Here is a 16687-nt window from a genome sequence, read left to right as displayed (position 1 = left end):
TGGGTGAAGGGATCCTGCTGTAATCTTGAAATATCACGCATGACATTCTTACTAAAATCCTCTTCCTACTACCCAACATTTTCCACAACTGGCCTCTCTGAAGCATAGACAATCTGTCAACAAAACTGCAGCTAACTGTTGGAGCTACTTCCTAAATGTAACCTTCATGTTGTGTCCAAGTTCTATCATCTCAACTTCTGGGCTCATGCATATTCCATTACCCAGCCCATTATTGTGTGTCTGCCCACACCAGACACTTCCTCCAAATCCCTTGTTCTAAAGTCTGCACTGGGGGACTGGACTGGTGGCTGTGGTTAAGAGCGCTTGTTTGCAGAGGGCCTGGGCTAAGCCCTTGCCCAACGAGCCACATCTAACCCATTCCAGGGCGTCTGATGCCCTCTTTGAACACTGCAGACATAAACACAGGCAAAAGAAACCACATACATAGAACAAATAGATCCTTTTCCTTAAAAAAGTTATACTGTTAGTAGCCATGTTTGACCCTGAGTTCCTCTTCTTAATCACACTGATTTTGATTGAGTCCTCAGTAGACAGCAGCTTTGGACCAAGTACTGGTCATTTTGTGGGTGCTATTCTTAATATTATAACCAGCTTCACTTTACTTTTAGAAAAGAAATGGAAGATCAGAGAATTTAATTTGTTCAGGGTCAAAAAGTTGCAAAACCCAACAGTGCTTAAAAGAGAAGGCTTGAGCAGTCACTGTTTAGTGCCCTCTGGGGGTTCAATTTCCAGTTTTCCTGAGATCTTGACAGCTTACCTGTCCTTTCCAATTCCATTCTCTCATCTGGGATAGGGTGGGGATAGGAGCAATACATCCATACCAAGAGTACCACAAGATATAAGCTGGGCATGGTGATGTATGTCTTTAATCTCAGCACTTTGGAGGCAAAGCCAGGTGGATCTCTACAAGGCCAGTGTGCTCTACATGGTGAGAACCTGTCTCAAAACAACCAGTGCCCCCAGACCCTAGAAAAATTAAAAGGACCACAAAATAGGACATGTACAGGCCAGGAATGTAGCTCAGTGGTAGACTGCTTACCTAGCATGCACAAGGTCCTGGGTTCAATCCTCAGTACTGCAAAATAGGGCACGTTAGCATTTATCTAAAATGCTTGATTATAAATTAAAAAAATTCCACTCCCATTTCTATACAAAATGCTCAGAACCATTTTCAGGTACTCACAAGAGTGGCATATACTGCAATAAATGTTTTTGTATAAATGTCATACATTGTTGAATTAAGAGCCATGTTAGCAATCTAGGCATAAACTTAATTCTCCTAAGAAAGGTATATATTCATGTGATGAAGGAAACTTGCGTAATTCTAGGGGACTTTTCAAATGTTTCCTTTTGGTTTTGATTACCATATTTCATTATCATTACCACACTATAAATACACAATTGAAAGAGTTGTGATGGATCTCATAAAGCATGGTGCTGGGCACAGAATCTAGGTTGTTATAAACAGTGCTTTTAAGAAGCTGAACACATAAGCAAATGCAGGGGGACAAAGGTTAGTTCTAAGTCACACAACCAAGTGAAAAAGTATGCATCTCTTTGAAAACATAAATTACATGAAATGCTACCTTCTTATCAGGGAATACTATAGACTGCATTAGATAAAATTATTTTTCATGAACTTCCTACAATCATTTTATTAATTGACACCGAGGGAATGTAGCACCTTTCATTCAAAGAACTGGAGGTGCTTTACAAACATCAGCATTTAAAAAAACAGAGACATTTAAAAATCTGAAGTCTTGCAGTTAAATCTCAATTATGTACACAATTTTCTGAAGGCTGACACAAAGTGATTCTACTGTCAATGGCAGGATTTCACAGTACAGGCATGGAGCTGGGTTTACAGAGAAAACACACACAGAGATGTTAAATGCAAGGAACATTTTGAACCTTATTTCAAAAGCAACTCAATGTTTAAGATGTCAAAATCTTCTGACAGTTCTAGACATCCAGATGGAATAGGAGCTGACACAGGTTGCATATTAGATGTAGTCTTGATTGAGGCTTTTTAAGATCACGTCCAAGTGATCACATTTAAAGAAATGAGATTCTTGCATTGATCTACGGAAAGCTAGCCAAAAGTCTATCGGCCAAATGAAGAAAGGGAGGAAATGGCAATTCAAAGTAGACAGTTCTCACTGGAGCCTAGGACACTTTATTAGAAACCAAGTATATCACAGTCAAATAAAAATAGTTCTTAGCCCCATTGATACAACATAGGGTATTTTACATTCAGCCTAGACACAGGGAGTAGCAGATTCCCTCAACTTCAGCTCTCTGGCTTGCAAGTATCTCTCATCACATGATTACTCTGAATAATAAATACATAGCCCTTGTTTAGTAGAGGGATCCAAATAATCTTTTTCAGGCTTGCAAGGTCCAATACATTCACTCTCTCTTTCCTTCACATTTTCCTTAATAGAAAAATGACTTTTTCCATGCCTCAAAGCCATTATTCAGTTGAAGAAAAGTCAGGCAAAACAGAGATGGCAGTTAAGAGACGGAAGAATATTATTGGCACATGCCCAGCTAGTGACAAACAAAAGCAGTATACCGTGACTTGAAAATAAGTCACATTAAAGGAGAATGAAAACAACCACATCAACCTAAGCTGAGGAGTGTGAGGCAGAAAGAGTGGACTGAGAGTTACTGATTTTACTGGTACAACTTAAAAGCAGCGGAGGGCAAGCACTTGAATACAATTTATGGTAACACAAGCAAGGAAATACTGCAGAGAGCTGTTCAAAAACCACATCAAGTTGTCTGCACCATTAATTCCAGTGTTTCACAATTAATAAAATACATAACTACATATTCCTGTGAGATAAAAATACCTTTCCACCTGAATTACACTGGGGTTAGGAAAGTAACACAAAGCTACCGACCCACCATTAGTTCAAGTGTGTGCAGCAAATGTCTCAGTCACTTCTTTCATAGAACCACACAATTAAAAACTGTACAAGGGGCTGGGTGATTAGGGACAAATAAAATCAAAACAATATTGTGCTCATTCAGTAAAAGAAACCCTGATGAAATAGTATTTGCCAAGAAGCTTAGACTATTAGGATTTTTATTGCATTTTTAGGTAACCTGGAAGTTCTTATCCTGGAGGGGAAAAGTTGTTTTTTAAAACTACCTGAACAGATGCTAAAGTGCTTTAATCAATTGCTTCACATGGATTTCCTGGGATGACACAAAATAATTACCACTATAAAGGGATACCAAAAATTTCACAAGATGGTACATCCCCAAATCATCTATAACAACAGTCATAAGAGATAATGATATACTTGTCCTTATTAAGTGGACAATTACATATCAAGACCTGATCATCACAACCCTTTAGATAGTCAAATTACACACACAAAGCTGAAATATGGCATAACAGACCTTCACAGGCAAACCGCCTGTTTTTTTCCACACTTTAAATAATCTGCTTCAGATTACAGTTCACAAACACAAGGGTTCTGATTTTTCAGCCTTTAAAGTTGCAGTTAAAAACTGAATACTTTGTAAAAGTTAAGGTCAAAGGTTACAGCAAGAGAATGCTTGCTATTGAAAAGTACTCATTTACTTGATGATACTCAGGACAGTGTAAACTGGATTGAACACATTCTACTCAGCTGGCATCAAATCTACACATCAGTGCTACAACTATTAATGTCTTCTATTACTATAGAGGATAGAAATCAAAATGTTACTATGGCAGTTATGTTCTTTAGGCACAATTTAGTGGTATTTTAAAAAAAATAAATATTGAATTTCAATTGAAATTTTAGATTCAATAACCAAAGGGTCAAAAACTCTTAGGAAAACAAGAAAAAAGAAAAAAGAAAAAGAAAAGTAACCTTTAGCTAACAATGTAAGTTGTTTAAAATTTCTAACACTTAACCTATCTGGGTTTTAAGATTACTTTATTAAAAAATACAAGAAATCTGAAAAAGATCAGTACAATTATCTTAATGTACAAAGTTATAAGCTGTAGCAGTTTTTAACTAAAATTTAAAAACACAACAAGGAGGGCAGCCCTTTAGACCAATTTATTTTATACCCTTTTGAAACATCAAATCATCATCCAACAATGGACAGTGGAGTTTACAGCTGCGACAAGGGGACACAACTCAGGCATCTGCAGTCCATCCTGCCCTCTGGACAACTTTGCTGCTGAAATTTCTTAACCCTACCAAACAAAAGCAGACGGCTGGCTGACACAAATGAGGATTTCCATGTAATTGTCAATGGGCTTTTTAAAAGAGGAAATACTTCCTGTTTCCCCAAAACAGTAAATAAGCAAGAGCTACATGCAGCAATGTGAGTATTAAGACATTTCTCATGTTTTCTCAAACAAGTCCAAGGTGGGGATGGGATGAGTGACAAAACTGATAGAAAACACTGCTATCGACACCATAACAAATAATAAATTTAGATAATTTAAAAAAAAGGCAAGAGGCAGCATTTCAGCAGCAAAGTGCTCAATAATAAGTATATTGTAGAGGGTACAAGAAAGTTGGGGTAAAAGAGGGTATAAAGTGGGCCAGCAGGATGGCAATGGCCTCAGAGGAAATACGGCGTTGTGGTTCTGGGAGGAATAACACGCTCTGAATCTGGAACTGCCCGGAATAACTTTGGTTCTCTCGTATTGACATCTTTGAAGACCATGATGGAAGCGATGTTTCCACAGCGATAGCAGTAGTTAGGAGCAGACCACACTGTGACCAGCTTCTCGTCAAACATAAACTTATAGCCTTCATGTACAAGCTGATGTGCTCTGCAGATGAGTTTTAAGTTGTTGATATGAACAAACTGCAATTTAGAAAGGCTTTGTGAGTATTCCATCCAACAGCTTAATAGCCATTCCAAGCAGCAAGTATCACTATTGAAGTTATCATGATTCTAAGTCTCACTCTACAATCATTCCCAAAATTTCCATTGTCACTTTGGCCCCAGTCTATTTTGAAGTACATGACCCACAATTTGAAGTTTCTAAGCCAGGTATAGTAATTAGCACCTGTATTCTCATTTACTTGAAAGGCTGAATAGAAGGACCACTTGAGTCCACAAGTTTGATACCAATCTCTGCAACACAGAGATGACATATCTTTAAAACAGCCATAGTTATAATAAATGGCTAGGTTCGTAGAGATGCTTGTCAACAGGACTGGTGACCAGAATTTGATCCCAGAACCCACATAGTAGGAGAGAACTGACTTCCACAAGTTGTCCTTTGGACTCTTCTCATCCTTCCAACACACACACACACACACACACACACACACACACACACACACACACACTAAACAAGCAAGTAAACATCACAAAAATCGTGAGGAGAATTGGGAGTTTGAGGCCAGTCTAAGCCACCTATTAAGAACTATATCAAGAAAAAGAAGAAGTTTCTAGGGGAAAAAAATTACATAATTACCACCAGATACAAAGCAAAGGTTTTCTATTTAATTATATAACAAAATTATTATCAGTCTTATTATGTGAGGGTCTAGTGTATGCCACAAAGAGATTATTCTTCTTTGTAACCTGAAGAGGAAAGAATTCAGACTCAGTAAAGTCTTTCCAGAAGTGAAGATAAACCAATGGCCCTAGCACCTAGTTCCATGGCTCTATTATTATGTTGGAACACATCTCAACAGAACATGTGTGTCTATCTGCCCATGTTTGTTCATGGCTGTTTTGATGTATGCATGTAGGTACATAATTTGATGAAGCTGCAGTCATAAAAGAGCAGCAGAAGATGTCAGAATTTCTGTGTATATCTTATTTGTAAATTATTTGCCCTGAAGATTTATAGAAAATAGTTTCTGAATTTTAAAATTGCTGTATTCATGCAGCCAGCACTGTAGATTATTAGAGAGCAAAGATTGTAATCATAGTGTTTTGTAAATTGTAAATAAGTTATTTTTATATTATTACTGTCTAATTATTCATCCCAATGGTTCTTATTTTCATCTAGTCATGGAGATTCGGTAAATGCCTTGGAACAATACTGAATTTTCTTAGCTTATGTATATTATTTTAAATTCTGAATTCAGGCTGGAGAGATGGTTTAAGAGCACTGGCTGTTTTTCCAGAAGATATGAGTTTGATTCCCAACCACACAGCAGTTCACAACCACCTGTAACTCCAATCCTGGGGATCTAACACCTTCTTCTGGCCTCTGCAGGCACTTCATGCACATGGTGCAAGACACAGAATGAAAAGTAAAGGTTATGCCATGCAGAGTGGTGCACACCTCTGATCCCAGAACTGGGCAAGCAGAGACAGGCAGATCTCCGTGAGTTAGAGACCAGCCTGGTCTACAGACCAGGTCTCTATAGACCCTGTCTCAAAACAAAACAAAACAAAAAGGTTAAAAGTATGATTTAAACAAAAAGTAAGTAAAATAAAATGTGAAATCAACTGGGATTAGAAGACTGTCAGAATATATGTCTATTTCAGGATATTTGATTGGCCATTAAAATGAACAAACAAAAAAGTTGCCTATCTTGCTCTGGTGATCCTGTTACTCAACTATTATTTTAATAATATAAGCAGACTGCTTTCACTATATAATCTGGCTGAACCATTTAGGAAACATAATTCAATCAACTGCAGTAGAAATCTGGTAGCTTTACCTCATTTGTGACTTTTGCTCCAAAAAGCCAACCTGCTCCTCTGGGACTGATTGCCCAAGTGTCTACATCTTCAGGATCTGACCACACCAGGTCACAAAATGCTCCTTTGTGAGGAATTTCCTGATTTCGTTCAATGGTACGAATTTGATCCAGTGTTTTGATATCAGGAGATAAGCCGCCATGAACACACAAAATTTGCTCATCTATTAACTAGCAAAAAAGAGTAACAGAGGGTAATAATATACTCAGTCATATTTAAATTCAACAATAAATATGAAAACTAAGTAAATGGCTACAACTGATAAAAATATGTAATGTTATTAGGAAAAAAAATACTTGAGGCTCTAAGGAGAGTCATATAAACTTACAGCTGCTACTGTGAGCATGTCAAAAACTTTGGTACAGTATCTCCAAGCATTAGCATTTCCATATTTTGTTTGGCACTCATCTGTGAAGAAAATAGAAATGTTCTGATTAATGAAATAATGTATCAAATCCTATAGTAACCTTTGTTACAAAAGAAATTCACCTTAATTCACCTAGAGCAAAAAATTATGATGTATATATATTCCTAATAGATTTTTTTCATATAGAACCAAAAGAAATCTACTATCTAAAAATACACATATTCTAAGGAAGACTGGGATATAACTTAGAGGCTGGATTTGTGGAATATTTCTTTATACTGTGTGAAGATGTATCACTGTGATTGGTATAATAAAAAGCTAAATAGTCAATAGCTAGGCAGGAGGTATAGCCAGAACTTCTAGATAAAGAGAGTGCTGGGAAAAAAAAAGGTGGCGTCACCAGCCAGAAGGAGAGGAAGAAGGATGGTATTTTTTAACAGATTAAAGGTAAATGAGTCATGTAAAAGAATGTAGATTTAATAACATGGGTTAATTTATGTTATAAGAGCTAGTGAGAAACAAGCCTAAGCTAAGGTCAAGTTTTAATAACTAATAATAAGTCTCCGTATCAATTTTTATTTTATTATTTTTTTGTTTTTGTTTTTTTGAGACAGGATTTCACCATAGTTTTAGAGCCTGTCCTGGAACTAGCTCTTGTAGACCACACTGGCCTCGAACTCACAGAGATCCGCCTGCCTCTGCCTCCCTCGTGCTGGGATTAAAGGCATGCACCACCACTGCCGGCATCTCCATATCAATTTTTGTGAGCTGGTGAGCCAAAAAAAAAAAAAAAAAAAAAAAAAAAATGCCTACAGGCATGTGCTTACCTTGCATGTATAAAGCCCAAGTTCAATCCATAGTACATCTATACATACATACAAATAAAATGGGTCTAGAGAGATGGCTCAGTAGTTTAGAGCACTTGATCCTCAGTTCTCAGCAGTCACCTGGCTCACAACTATCTATCTCCAGTCAGTGGAGTCACTCTCTTCTGGCCTCTGCAGGCACCAGGCACAAATGTAGTGCATATACAACATTCAAGCAAAACTCATACACAGAAAATATAAGCAAATCTTTAAAAACCATGTCCCTTAAAGAAATTATAATCCTTTTCATTCCAGGAATGATCCTAAAATGAAGTTGGAAATATTAACCAAAATGTTATCATTGGGAAAGAAATTATTGATTTCACATATGCCAAACTAAATGCTTTGGTCAGTTATGTTAATGCCAAGAAATTCTATAAAACATTTCTTTAATATGACTACCTGATCATATGAGGATAATCAAATCAAATAAATTAAAGGACCCTTAATTATAGGTGCATGAGTAATTCTTATCCCAACATTTCTCAGGGCAAAGTTATTTTTTGTGAGATCTTTGGAAAACTGCTGATTTATGCTGATTGACCAGTAGCCAGGCAGGAAGTATAGGTGGGACAACCAGACAGGAAGTAGAGGCCGGTCAACAAGAACAGGAGAATTCTGGGAAGAGGGAAGCTCCCTCTGCAGTCCTGTCCAGACACAGAAGCAAGATGTGACCACACTGCTGAAAAAGGTACCGAGACATGTGGCTAACACAGATAAGAATAATGGGCTAATATAAGTTATAAGAGTTAATAAGAAGCCTGAGCTAATGGGCCAGTTTATGATTAATGTAGACCTCTGTGTGACTTCTTTGGGAGTTAAAAATTATGGGACCTGGGCAGGACAGAAACCTCAGACAACGTAATTTGGTACTGTTATCATTTTCTTCAGCCAAAGCATACTGAGCAACAAGTCCTAAACCCACGTCCCATACCCCCTTTTTGTCCCTTTGCCCTACATTGAAGAATGTACTATAATTACACACATAAACCACTTATCTCTTAGACACATATTTTTGAGTATCCATAATCTAAAAGTCTAAAATTTTAAATGCTGCAAAAAAGCCAAACTTTTTAAGCATCAAGATGATAATATACGTCGCAAATTATATAAATGACCTCATTCATAATGGAAATGCACTAAAAATAAATACTGGGAGGCTGAAAACAACTGGGAGGTTGGAGTGATGGCTCAGTGGCTAAGAGCTGTGGTAGTACCAATGCAACTGCACCCCATAAGTTCATAAGGAATGGCACCATTAGGAGGTATGGCTTTGTTGGAGTGGATATGACCTTGTTGGAGGAAATGTCACTGTGGCAGTGGGCTTTGAGGTCTCATATATGCTCAACCCATGCCCATTGTCTCAGTTCATTTCATGTTGAGTGAAGATGTAGGATTGAATCTCAGCTCCTTCTCCAGCACCATACCATGCATACCATCAACCTGTATATCATGTCATGCCATAATGATAATGGACTAAACTTCTGAAAATGTTAAGTCAGCCCAATTAAATGTTTTTCCTGATGTGGGAGGTGAAGCTGTTTTCGGCCAATGGCTTAACAGAGTAAAGCCAGGCTGAAAGAGATATACAGAGAAAGTAGGCAGAGTTAGTGAGATGCCATGTAGCTGCCAGGAACAGATGCCTCTGCTGAAACTTTGCCAGTAGGCCACGACTTTGTGGTGATGCACAGATTAATGTAGATGGGTTAGTTTAGGATATAAGAGCTAGCTAGCAATATGCTTAAGCTATTGGCCAAACAGTATTACAAATAATATAGTTTCTGAGTGATTATTTTGGGTCTAAGTGGCTGGGAAAGAATGAGCAGCTTCCCCCAACATTTTTCTTTATAAGTTGCTGTGGTCATGGTGTCCCTTCATAGCAATAGAAACCCTAAGATAAGAGCATTTAAGGGTCTTGCAAAGGACCTGGATTCAGTTCCCATTACTCACATTGTGCACAGACATACATGCAAGCAAACTCATATTCATAAAATAAGTCTTAAAATAAAAAGCCAGATGTGGTGGCAATTTTGGTACTTGGGAGAAAAAGGCAGGTAGACTTTGAGGTGTTCAATAAAAAAAGTTCTAGGTCAACCAGCGATATATAGAGACTATGTAAAAAAGAATTAAATAATATAATTATAAATAAAATAAAGATTAGGGTAGCAATCTCAGAGTTGCCACCAAGCCTGATAACCTGAGTTCAATCCCCAGAATCCACATGGTTAAAGAAAAAACCCAATTCCTATAAATTGTCTCACCTCCACATATGGCCACAGTACACACACGTTTTAAGTTTATGTCCATTTTTTTTTTAAATAAGGGGGACGGGATGGCACATGCCTTTAATCTCAGTGCTCAGGAGACAGAGGCAAGTGAGTTGAAGGCCAGCTTGGTAAACAGTGAGTTCCAGGACAGTCAAGGGTAAGTGAAGGGACTCTGAGTCAAACAAACAAACAAACAAACAAACAAAGTGGATTGTACCAAACATGGGGACAGCAATCTATAATCCCAGAACTTGGGAGGCTAAGGCAGGAGGTTGCACAATGAAACCTTGTCTATAAATTGGTAAGCAAGTAAATAAATGTTCAGCCAGCAGTTGATTCAGGAGAGTTACTGAATTTTGAGGCTAACTTGGAACACTCAATGAATTCAGGCCAACCAAGCTACAGAATGAGATCTTATTTCAAATAATCAAAAAATTACTCAGATATGCTTTATCTGAAATGTTTCATCCCATTTGAGTGCTCAGGCCTCTATCCCCAGCATTTAAGAGGCGAAGTGTTGCAAGGAGGGCCTGTTTGTTTGTCCTGGCTGCCCAGCTTGCTTAGCTCCAGAATAACTACACAGAAACTGTATTAATTAAATCACTGCTTGGCCTATTAGCTCTAGTTTCTTATTGGCTAATTCTTACATCTTAATTTAACCCATTTTAATTAGTTTTTGTATCGTCACGTGGCAGTGGCTTACCAGCTAAAGTTCTATCATGTGGTACTCTGGTGGTGGCTCCATAGCATCTAACTCTGCCCTTCTTTCTCCCATTATTCAGTCCAGTCCCCCTACCTACCTAAGTTCTGCCCTATCAACAGGCCAAGGCAGCTTCTTTATTAACCAATGAAACCAACACATAGAAGGACCTCCTACAAAACTACGCCCATATTCCCAAATATTGTTTATAATTGTTTGTTTACATTTAAAGGGGGACATGCTATAGAGATTTGCATTGGTATGAATCTTAGTTTACTGATACAAATTTAAGGTCTTTTTTGTTATATGTATATTTCTGCTCTTGATTAAGGTACTGAGATTATGTAGTTCATTAAAAAATGTAATATGTAATTAAGAAATATAGGTTAATAATCATCTATAATAATCAAACTTGTAGTTATGTTAGATTTTCTAGATGTAAAGAGATATATTTCAGTTAGATATTCTTCAAATCTTTCAGGATCCTTCAGAATATGACATTTAAAGTGTTTAAGAACTTAAGACTTTTCATGACAGTGAGACACATCTGCTCCTGGCAGCATCAAGATACTTCAAGAGGAAGATGGGTGTGGATGATGGGCATTAAAGAGACACCTTAGGGAGTTGGTTAGCCATTTGGGCAAGAAACTGCTCTTGCCTGGACTGCTTCATGGTATGCTGTAAAAAATGGACCTGCTGGCTGAACTTGCCTAAAGGTGAGATGATCCTTCGGGATACCTGCTTCGTGAAGAGTCTGCAAGACATTCTACAGGATACAAAAGAAAATGACAGGCAAACTGCCAATATAGGCAGAACTGTCTTTGAAAATTTCCTGCTTTATGGAAAAGTTGCTGGACACTATGGGCCTGCAGGCCAAAGATAGATGTCCCAACGGTACAGAGGAACTTTGGGTGACTGTCCAGGTAGGGAGATATCTCCGTCATTTCTAGAGTTTTAGAAGTTGTTTAAAATGCACTTCCGGTTTACTTAGGTAATATTATATCCTTCTGGAGTCTTTGATGGAGTTGAAGAATTTATAGTTATAGTTTTCCTTAGGAGATATAAACATTGTAACTGTAGTTCTTGCTTGATACCTGTTTTGTTATATGCAGTTTTGCTATGTTAAAGTTAAAGCCTTCTGATGTAGGTGTGTCTTCTATCTGATGATTTATTGGTTAATTAATAAAGAAACTGCTTGGCCTGATAGGTCAGAACATAGGTGGGTGGAGCAGACAGAACAGAATGCTGGGAAGAGGGAAGTGAGGCAGATGCTTCAGGAAATCGCCATGCCTCTCCTCTCTCTGGGTCAGATGCGATGGAGCCAGCTGCTAGGTCAGACATGCTGAATCTTTCCTGGTAAGACACCACTTGTAGTGCTACACAGATTATTAGAAATGGGTTAAGCAAGATGTGAGAATTAGATAATAAGAGGCTGAAGCTAATGGGCCAAGCAGTGTTTAAAAGGATACAATTTGTGTGTTGTTATTTCGGGTGTAAAGCTAGCCCTGTGGGATCCGAGCGGGATGAAAAGCAGGCCTGCTCGCCTCCTCACTACTTCCTTTTTGTTTAAACAGAAAATGGAAAATGGTGTAGGAGGTCCTACTGGCTATGTGTTGCTTTCATTGGTTAATGAATAAAGAAACTGCTTTGGGCCTGCTGATAGGGCAAAACTTAGGTAGGCGGGGAAAACTAAATGGCATGCTGGGAGAAAGGAGGAAGAGTCAGAGATAAAAGCTATGGAGTCACCACCAGAGTCAGACATGCTGAATCTTTGCCAGTAAGCCAATGCCATGTGGTGACATACAGATTAATAGAAATGGGTTAAATCAAGATGTGAGAGTTAGCCAATAAGAGGGTAGAGCTAATGGGCCAAGCAGTGATTTCAATTAATACAATTTCTGTGTGGTTATTTCGGGGCTAAGCTAGCTGGGCAGCTGGGACGAATAAGCAGGCCCTCCTCCTACAGCAAGGCTTGCAGGAAGACTGCCACATGAGTTCAAGGCCAGCCTGGGTCACACAGCAAGTCCCACCAATCCTATATCAAAATTCCAGAAACAACAACATCTCTCTCTCACACATGCACGCACGCACGCACAATATTTATACTTCATTATGTTTCAGATTTCAGAGTTAGAGTGTAGCTTAGTGGCAGAGTGCCTACCTTATATGCCCTAGGCATGTGCACAGCACATTAAAAACAAAAGTGTCACAAATCTGAAACTTTTGAGTGTCATGGTAGTGCTCAAAATTTGACACTTTACAGATGATGATTTGGAGTTGTGGAGTTTCAGATTATGGGTACTCAATCTGTATTTTACAAAATTACTTTCAGACTCCATATATTACATATATGATACATAAAATTATAATATTTTATATAATAAAATTATATATACCATAGATATAAAAACTGTGTTAGATTTGTGTCTCATCCTCAAGAAATCTCATGTTTTTTCAAATATTACAAAATTTTAAAAAGATATCCAAAATCTAAACTACTTCTGGACCCAAACATTTTGGATAAGGGACACTAGATATACATACCATCTGGTATCTTGCTCTACAGCTATTTTATAATGTGCAATAAGTACTCTATGATGGCCACACATCAATAAAATCACTGAACAAAGCATTTCTTAGAATTTATATTAGTCTTGCTTCACTGAGCTAACACCACAGAATGCTACCCAGAATACTGATTATCCTGCAAAAGAACAAAACATTCAGTTGGGTATGGTGACACATGCCTGTAATCCCAGCATTTCAGAGGCTGAGGCAGAGATGGAAGCACATTTAAGGTCAGACTGGTTTACAGTGTTTAGACCAGAACCATATAGCAAGACTATCTCAAAAAAAAAAAAAAAAAAAAAAAAAAAAGACAAAGAGGAAGAAAACAACAACAAAAAAGCAACTAAATGTTCAATGAGAAACAGACTAATTATGGTACATTCATACATTGTAATATGATATAGCTACAGAACGACAAGGAACTATAATTGGTGGTAGATGTGTAGACTCCCAGCACTCAGGAGATGCCACAGGAGGATCATGTGATCAAGGATGACAGTGAGTACTAGGCCACTCTAGGCATCTATGGAGACACTCTGTCAAAAACAAACAGAACAACAAACCAACCAAAAGACTAAGGAAGAAAAAAGGCTAAGCACACAACATAGCAATAAGAAAAGACTGAAGATATAGCTCAGTAGTAGAGTGCTTGCCTAGCATGCATAGGTTCTGGATTCAATCTCCATCACTGACCAAAACAAAGAAGATAGGAAAGGGGAGTGGGGATGGGAGAAGGGAGAAGGCATGCACGGACAAAACTCCAGTCTTGAATGTATGTAACATGCACCCTTAGTAGATTCCAGGTTCTATGCCAACAAAATTTGATTACGATGTTTGAAGTGAGATCCAACAATCTAAATTTAAATTTTGTTTTGTTTTATGAAACATGGTTTCTCTGTGTAGCCCTGGCTGTGCTGGAACTTTTTAGATCAGGTTGATATTGAACTCACAGAGTTCAAACTCTGAGTCACAGAGCTCACCTACCTCTGCCTTCCAGTGCTAGGATTAAAGGTGTGTGCCACCACCACCCAGCAAATACTCTACATTAAAAATTTTTTTTTAAATTGGGGTTGGAGAGATAGCTCAACAGTTAAGACCCCTTGCTGTGGACTGGAGTTCAATTTTCAGTATCCCATTAGGCAACTTACAACTCCAGCTCCAGAGGATCCAAGGCCTCTGGACTCTCAAGAATACCTTAACTCACATGTATATACCCACATGCACACACAAACACACACACACACACACACACAAATCTAGACTTAATTAAAAATAAGCAAACAGTCTCTTTGGGAGTTATGCTTCAGCACTCGTGTGTTCAGGAGTAGGTGCTCTCTGTTTACAGGGCCCTGGTAAACAAACTCTGGCTATCAGGCTTAGCAGCAAGTGCCTTTAGCCACTGGCCCATCTCACAGGCCCACATTTTAAACAAGCACTCAAAGTGATTCCAAAGTGGAAATGTAAGATTACATTTTTTTTTCCCACACTGATTTAGAAAGCTGTACACCAAAGCCTTAGTAGTAGTCAGTCTTTCTCTATAAGGCAAGATTTCCAGTTGACTGGGGAAACGCAGAGTTAACTAGAAAAAAAAAAAGACAAAAACAAGTACATATACAACCCCCCCCCAAAAGTAAGATACTACTTAGAATCAAAGAAAAGAAGGTCTTACCATAAAATCCATACACTTGTGTTATCTGTCTACTCTCATGATTTCCTCTTAAAAGTGTAATACGATCAGGCCATTTAGCCTTTAGTGCAAGAAGATAAGTGAAGGTCTCCAAGCTATAGTAACCTCTGTCTACAAAATCACCCTGTAAAGTAAAAGTTTACAGTTACAAACCATACAATAGCTGTAAGAGCCCAAGAGAACAATAATAAGGAGCTGCACATTGTTTTTAAAAAATAATTTCTTAAAAATTATTTAGAAATAGGACCTGTTTCTCTAGAAGCTTGAGGGGCTTCGAGTCCCTAGTACACATATGAAAAGATGGCTGCACCCAAGCACTACGGGCTGAGACAGGTGACGCCTTGATGAAACCTGCTGAAATCCAGAGGGTTTCTGGTTCAATGAAAGCCTCTGTTCTCAAGGCAATAAAGTGGAGAGAAAGCCTAGTCTACCTAGAAAGCTTCAGGTCAGCCAGGACAATGTGGTGAGATCCTCTCATAAAAAAGAAAAGAAAAAATCTGAACTGCCCCTCCCAACCTTACAGGTATGAAATACTATTTACACTTGGGACAATACCGCACCACTATTCAGGAAATAGCTTTATAAAATAGCAATACATGGCTGGAGATGTATGTGGTTTTCCCAGCACCCATACAGTAGCTAATAATCATTTGTAACTCCAGTTCCAGGGAATCTGATACCCTCTTCTGGCCTCCAAGAGAACCAAGCATGCATGGGGTACATAGACATAAATGCAGGCAAAACATAAAAATAATAATAGATTAAAAAACTTAAAATACTACTAATAATTAGAAAGGTGACAGAGAACTTTTGCAATGACACTTGTTCTTGCAAAGTTCGATTCCTAGCACTCAAATGGTGGTTCACAACCATCTGTAACTCAGGTACCATAGGACCCAATGCCCTCCTCTGACCTCTACAGGCAGAAGGTACACATGTGGTGCAGACACACATTCAAGCAAAATACTCATACACATAAAAGATAAATCAATCTTCAAAAAATTTCTATCAACGGGCTGTGAAGATAGCTTAGTGGATAAAGTACTTGACTTCCAGGTATGAGCCTCTACCTAAATTCAATCCCCAGAACCCACACAGAAACAGCAAAGCATGGTGCTACGTGCTGGCAATCCAGTACTGAAGAGGCAGAGGCAGGCAGAACCTGGGTACTTCTAGAGAGCCAGCCTAGCCTACTTAGGGAGTTCCAGGGTAATGAGAGACTTTGTCTCAAGTACAGGTAGATGGCACCTAAGTAATGAACAACAGCCAAGGCTGTTTAATGGCATGTACATACACAAACATGTGCATGAGCCACACACACACACACACACAAATTCAGAAAATTTCAACATCATATTAAAAAAGCAGAGTAAAAAAATCCACCATAATAACAAGCATATATTAGAAAAAAGTATGATATACCAAACTATACCTTTGTGTATTCACCCATCCACAGTCTAAACCAGGGGTTCTATGTGGTCCTCCTGCCATTACTGGCAGTCATAACTCAGTCCTATTTGTACA

At 38.3% G+C, this 16687-nt stretch overlaps 1 protein-coding gene across 1 annotated transcript in view; it reads right to left on the bottom strand.

Annotated features, from left to right (window-relative positions):
• Window positions 1–1646: 1646 nt before the first annotated feature.
• The window catches only part of Ppp6c (protein phosphatase 6 catalytic subunit), a 40135-nt gene continuing 25094 nt past the window's right edge, over window positions 1647–16687 (bottom strand). Inside the window, exons 4-7 of the mRNA XM_038337152.1 lie at window positions 15146–15287; window positions 7037–7116; window positions 6669–6878; window positions 1647–4845 (exon numbers count right to left, since the gene is read on the bottom strand). Coding sequence (XP_038193080.1) covers window positions 4597–4845; window positions 6669–6878; window positions 7037–7116; window positions 15146–15287 — 681 coding nt within the window. The 3' untranslated portion in view covers window positions 1647–4596. The remainder of the gene's footprint in view (window positions 4846–6668; window positions 6879–7036; window positions 7117–15145; window positions 15288–16687) is intronic.

The sequence above is a fragment of the Arvicola amphibius genome, chromosome 7, assembly GCF_903992535.2.
Source record: "Arvicola amphibius chromosome 7, mArvAmp1.2, whole genome shotgun sequence".
In the NCBI taxonomy this organism is placed as follows: Eukaryota; Metazoa; Chordata; class Mammalia; order Rodentia; family Cricetidae; genus Arvicola; species Arvicola amphibius.
Note: the sequence above shows the minus strand (reverse complement) of the source record. Positions and strands in the feature narration are given on the sequence as shown.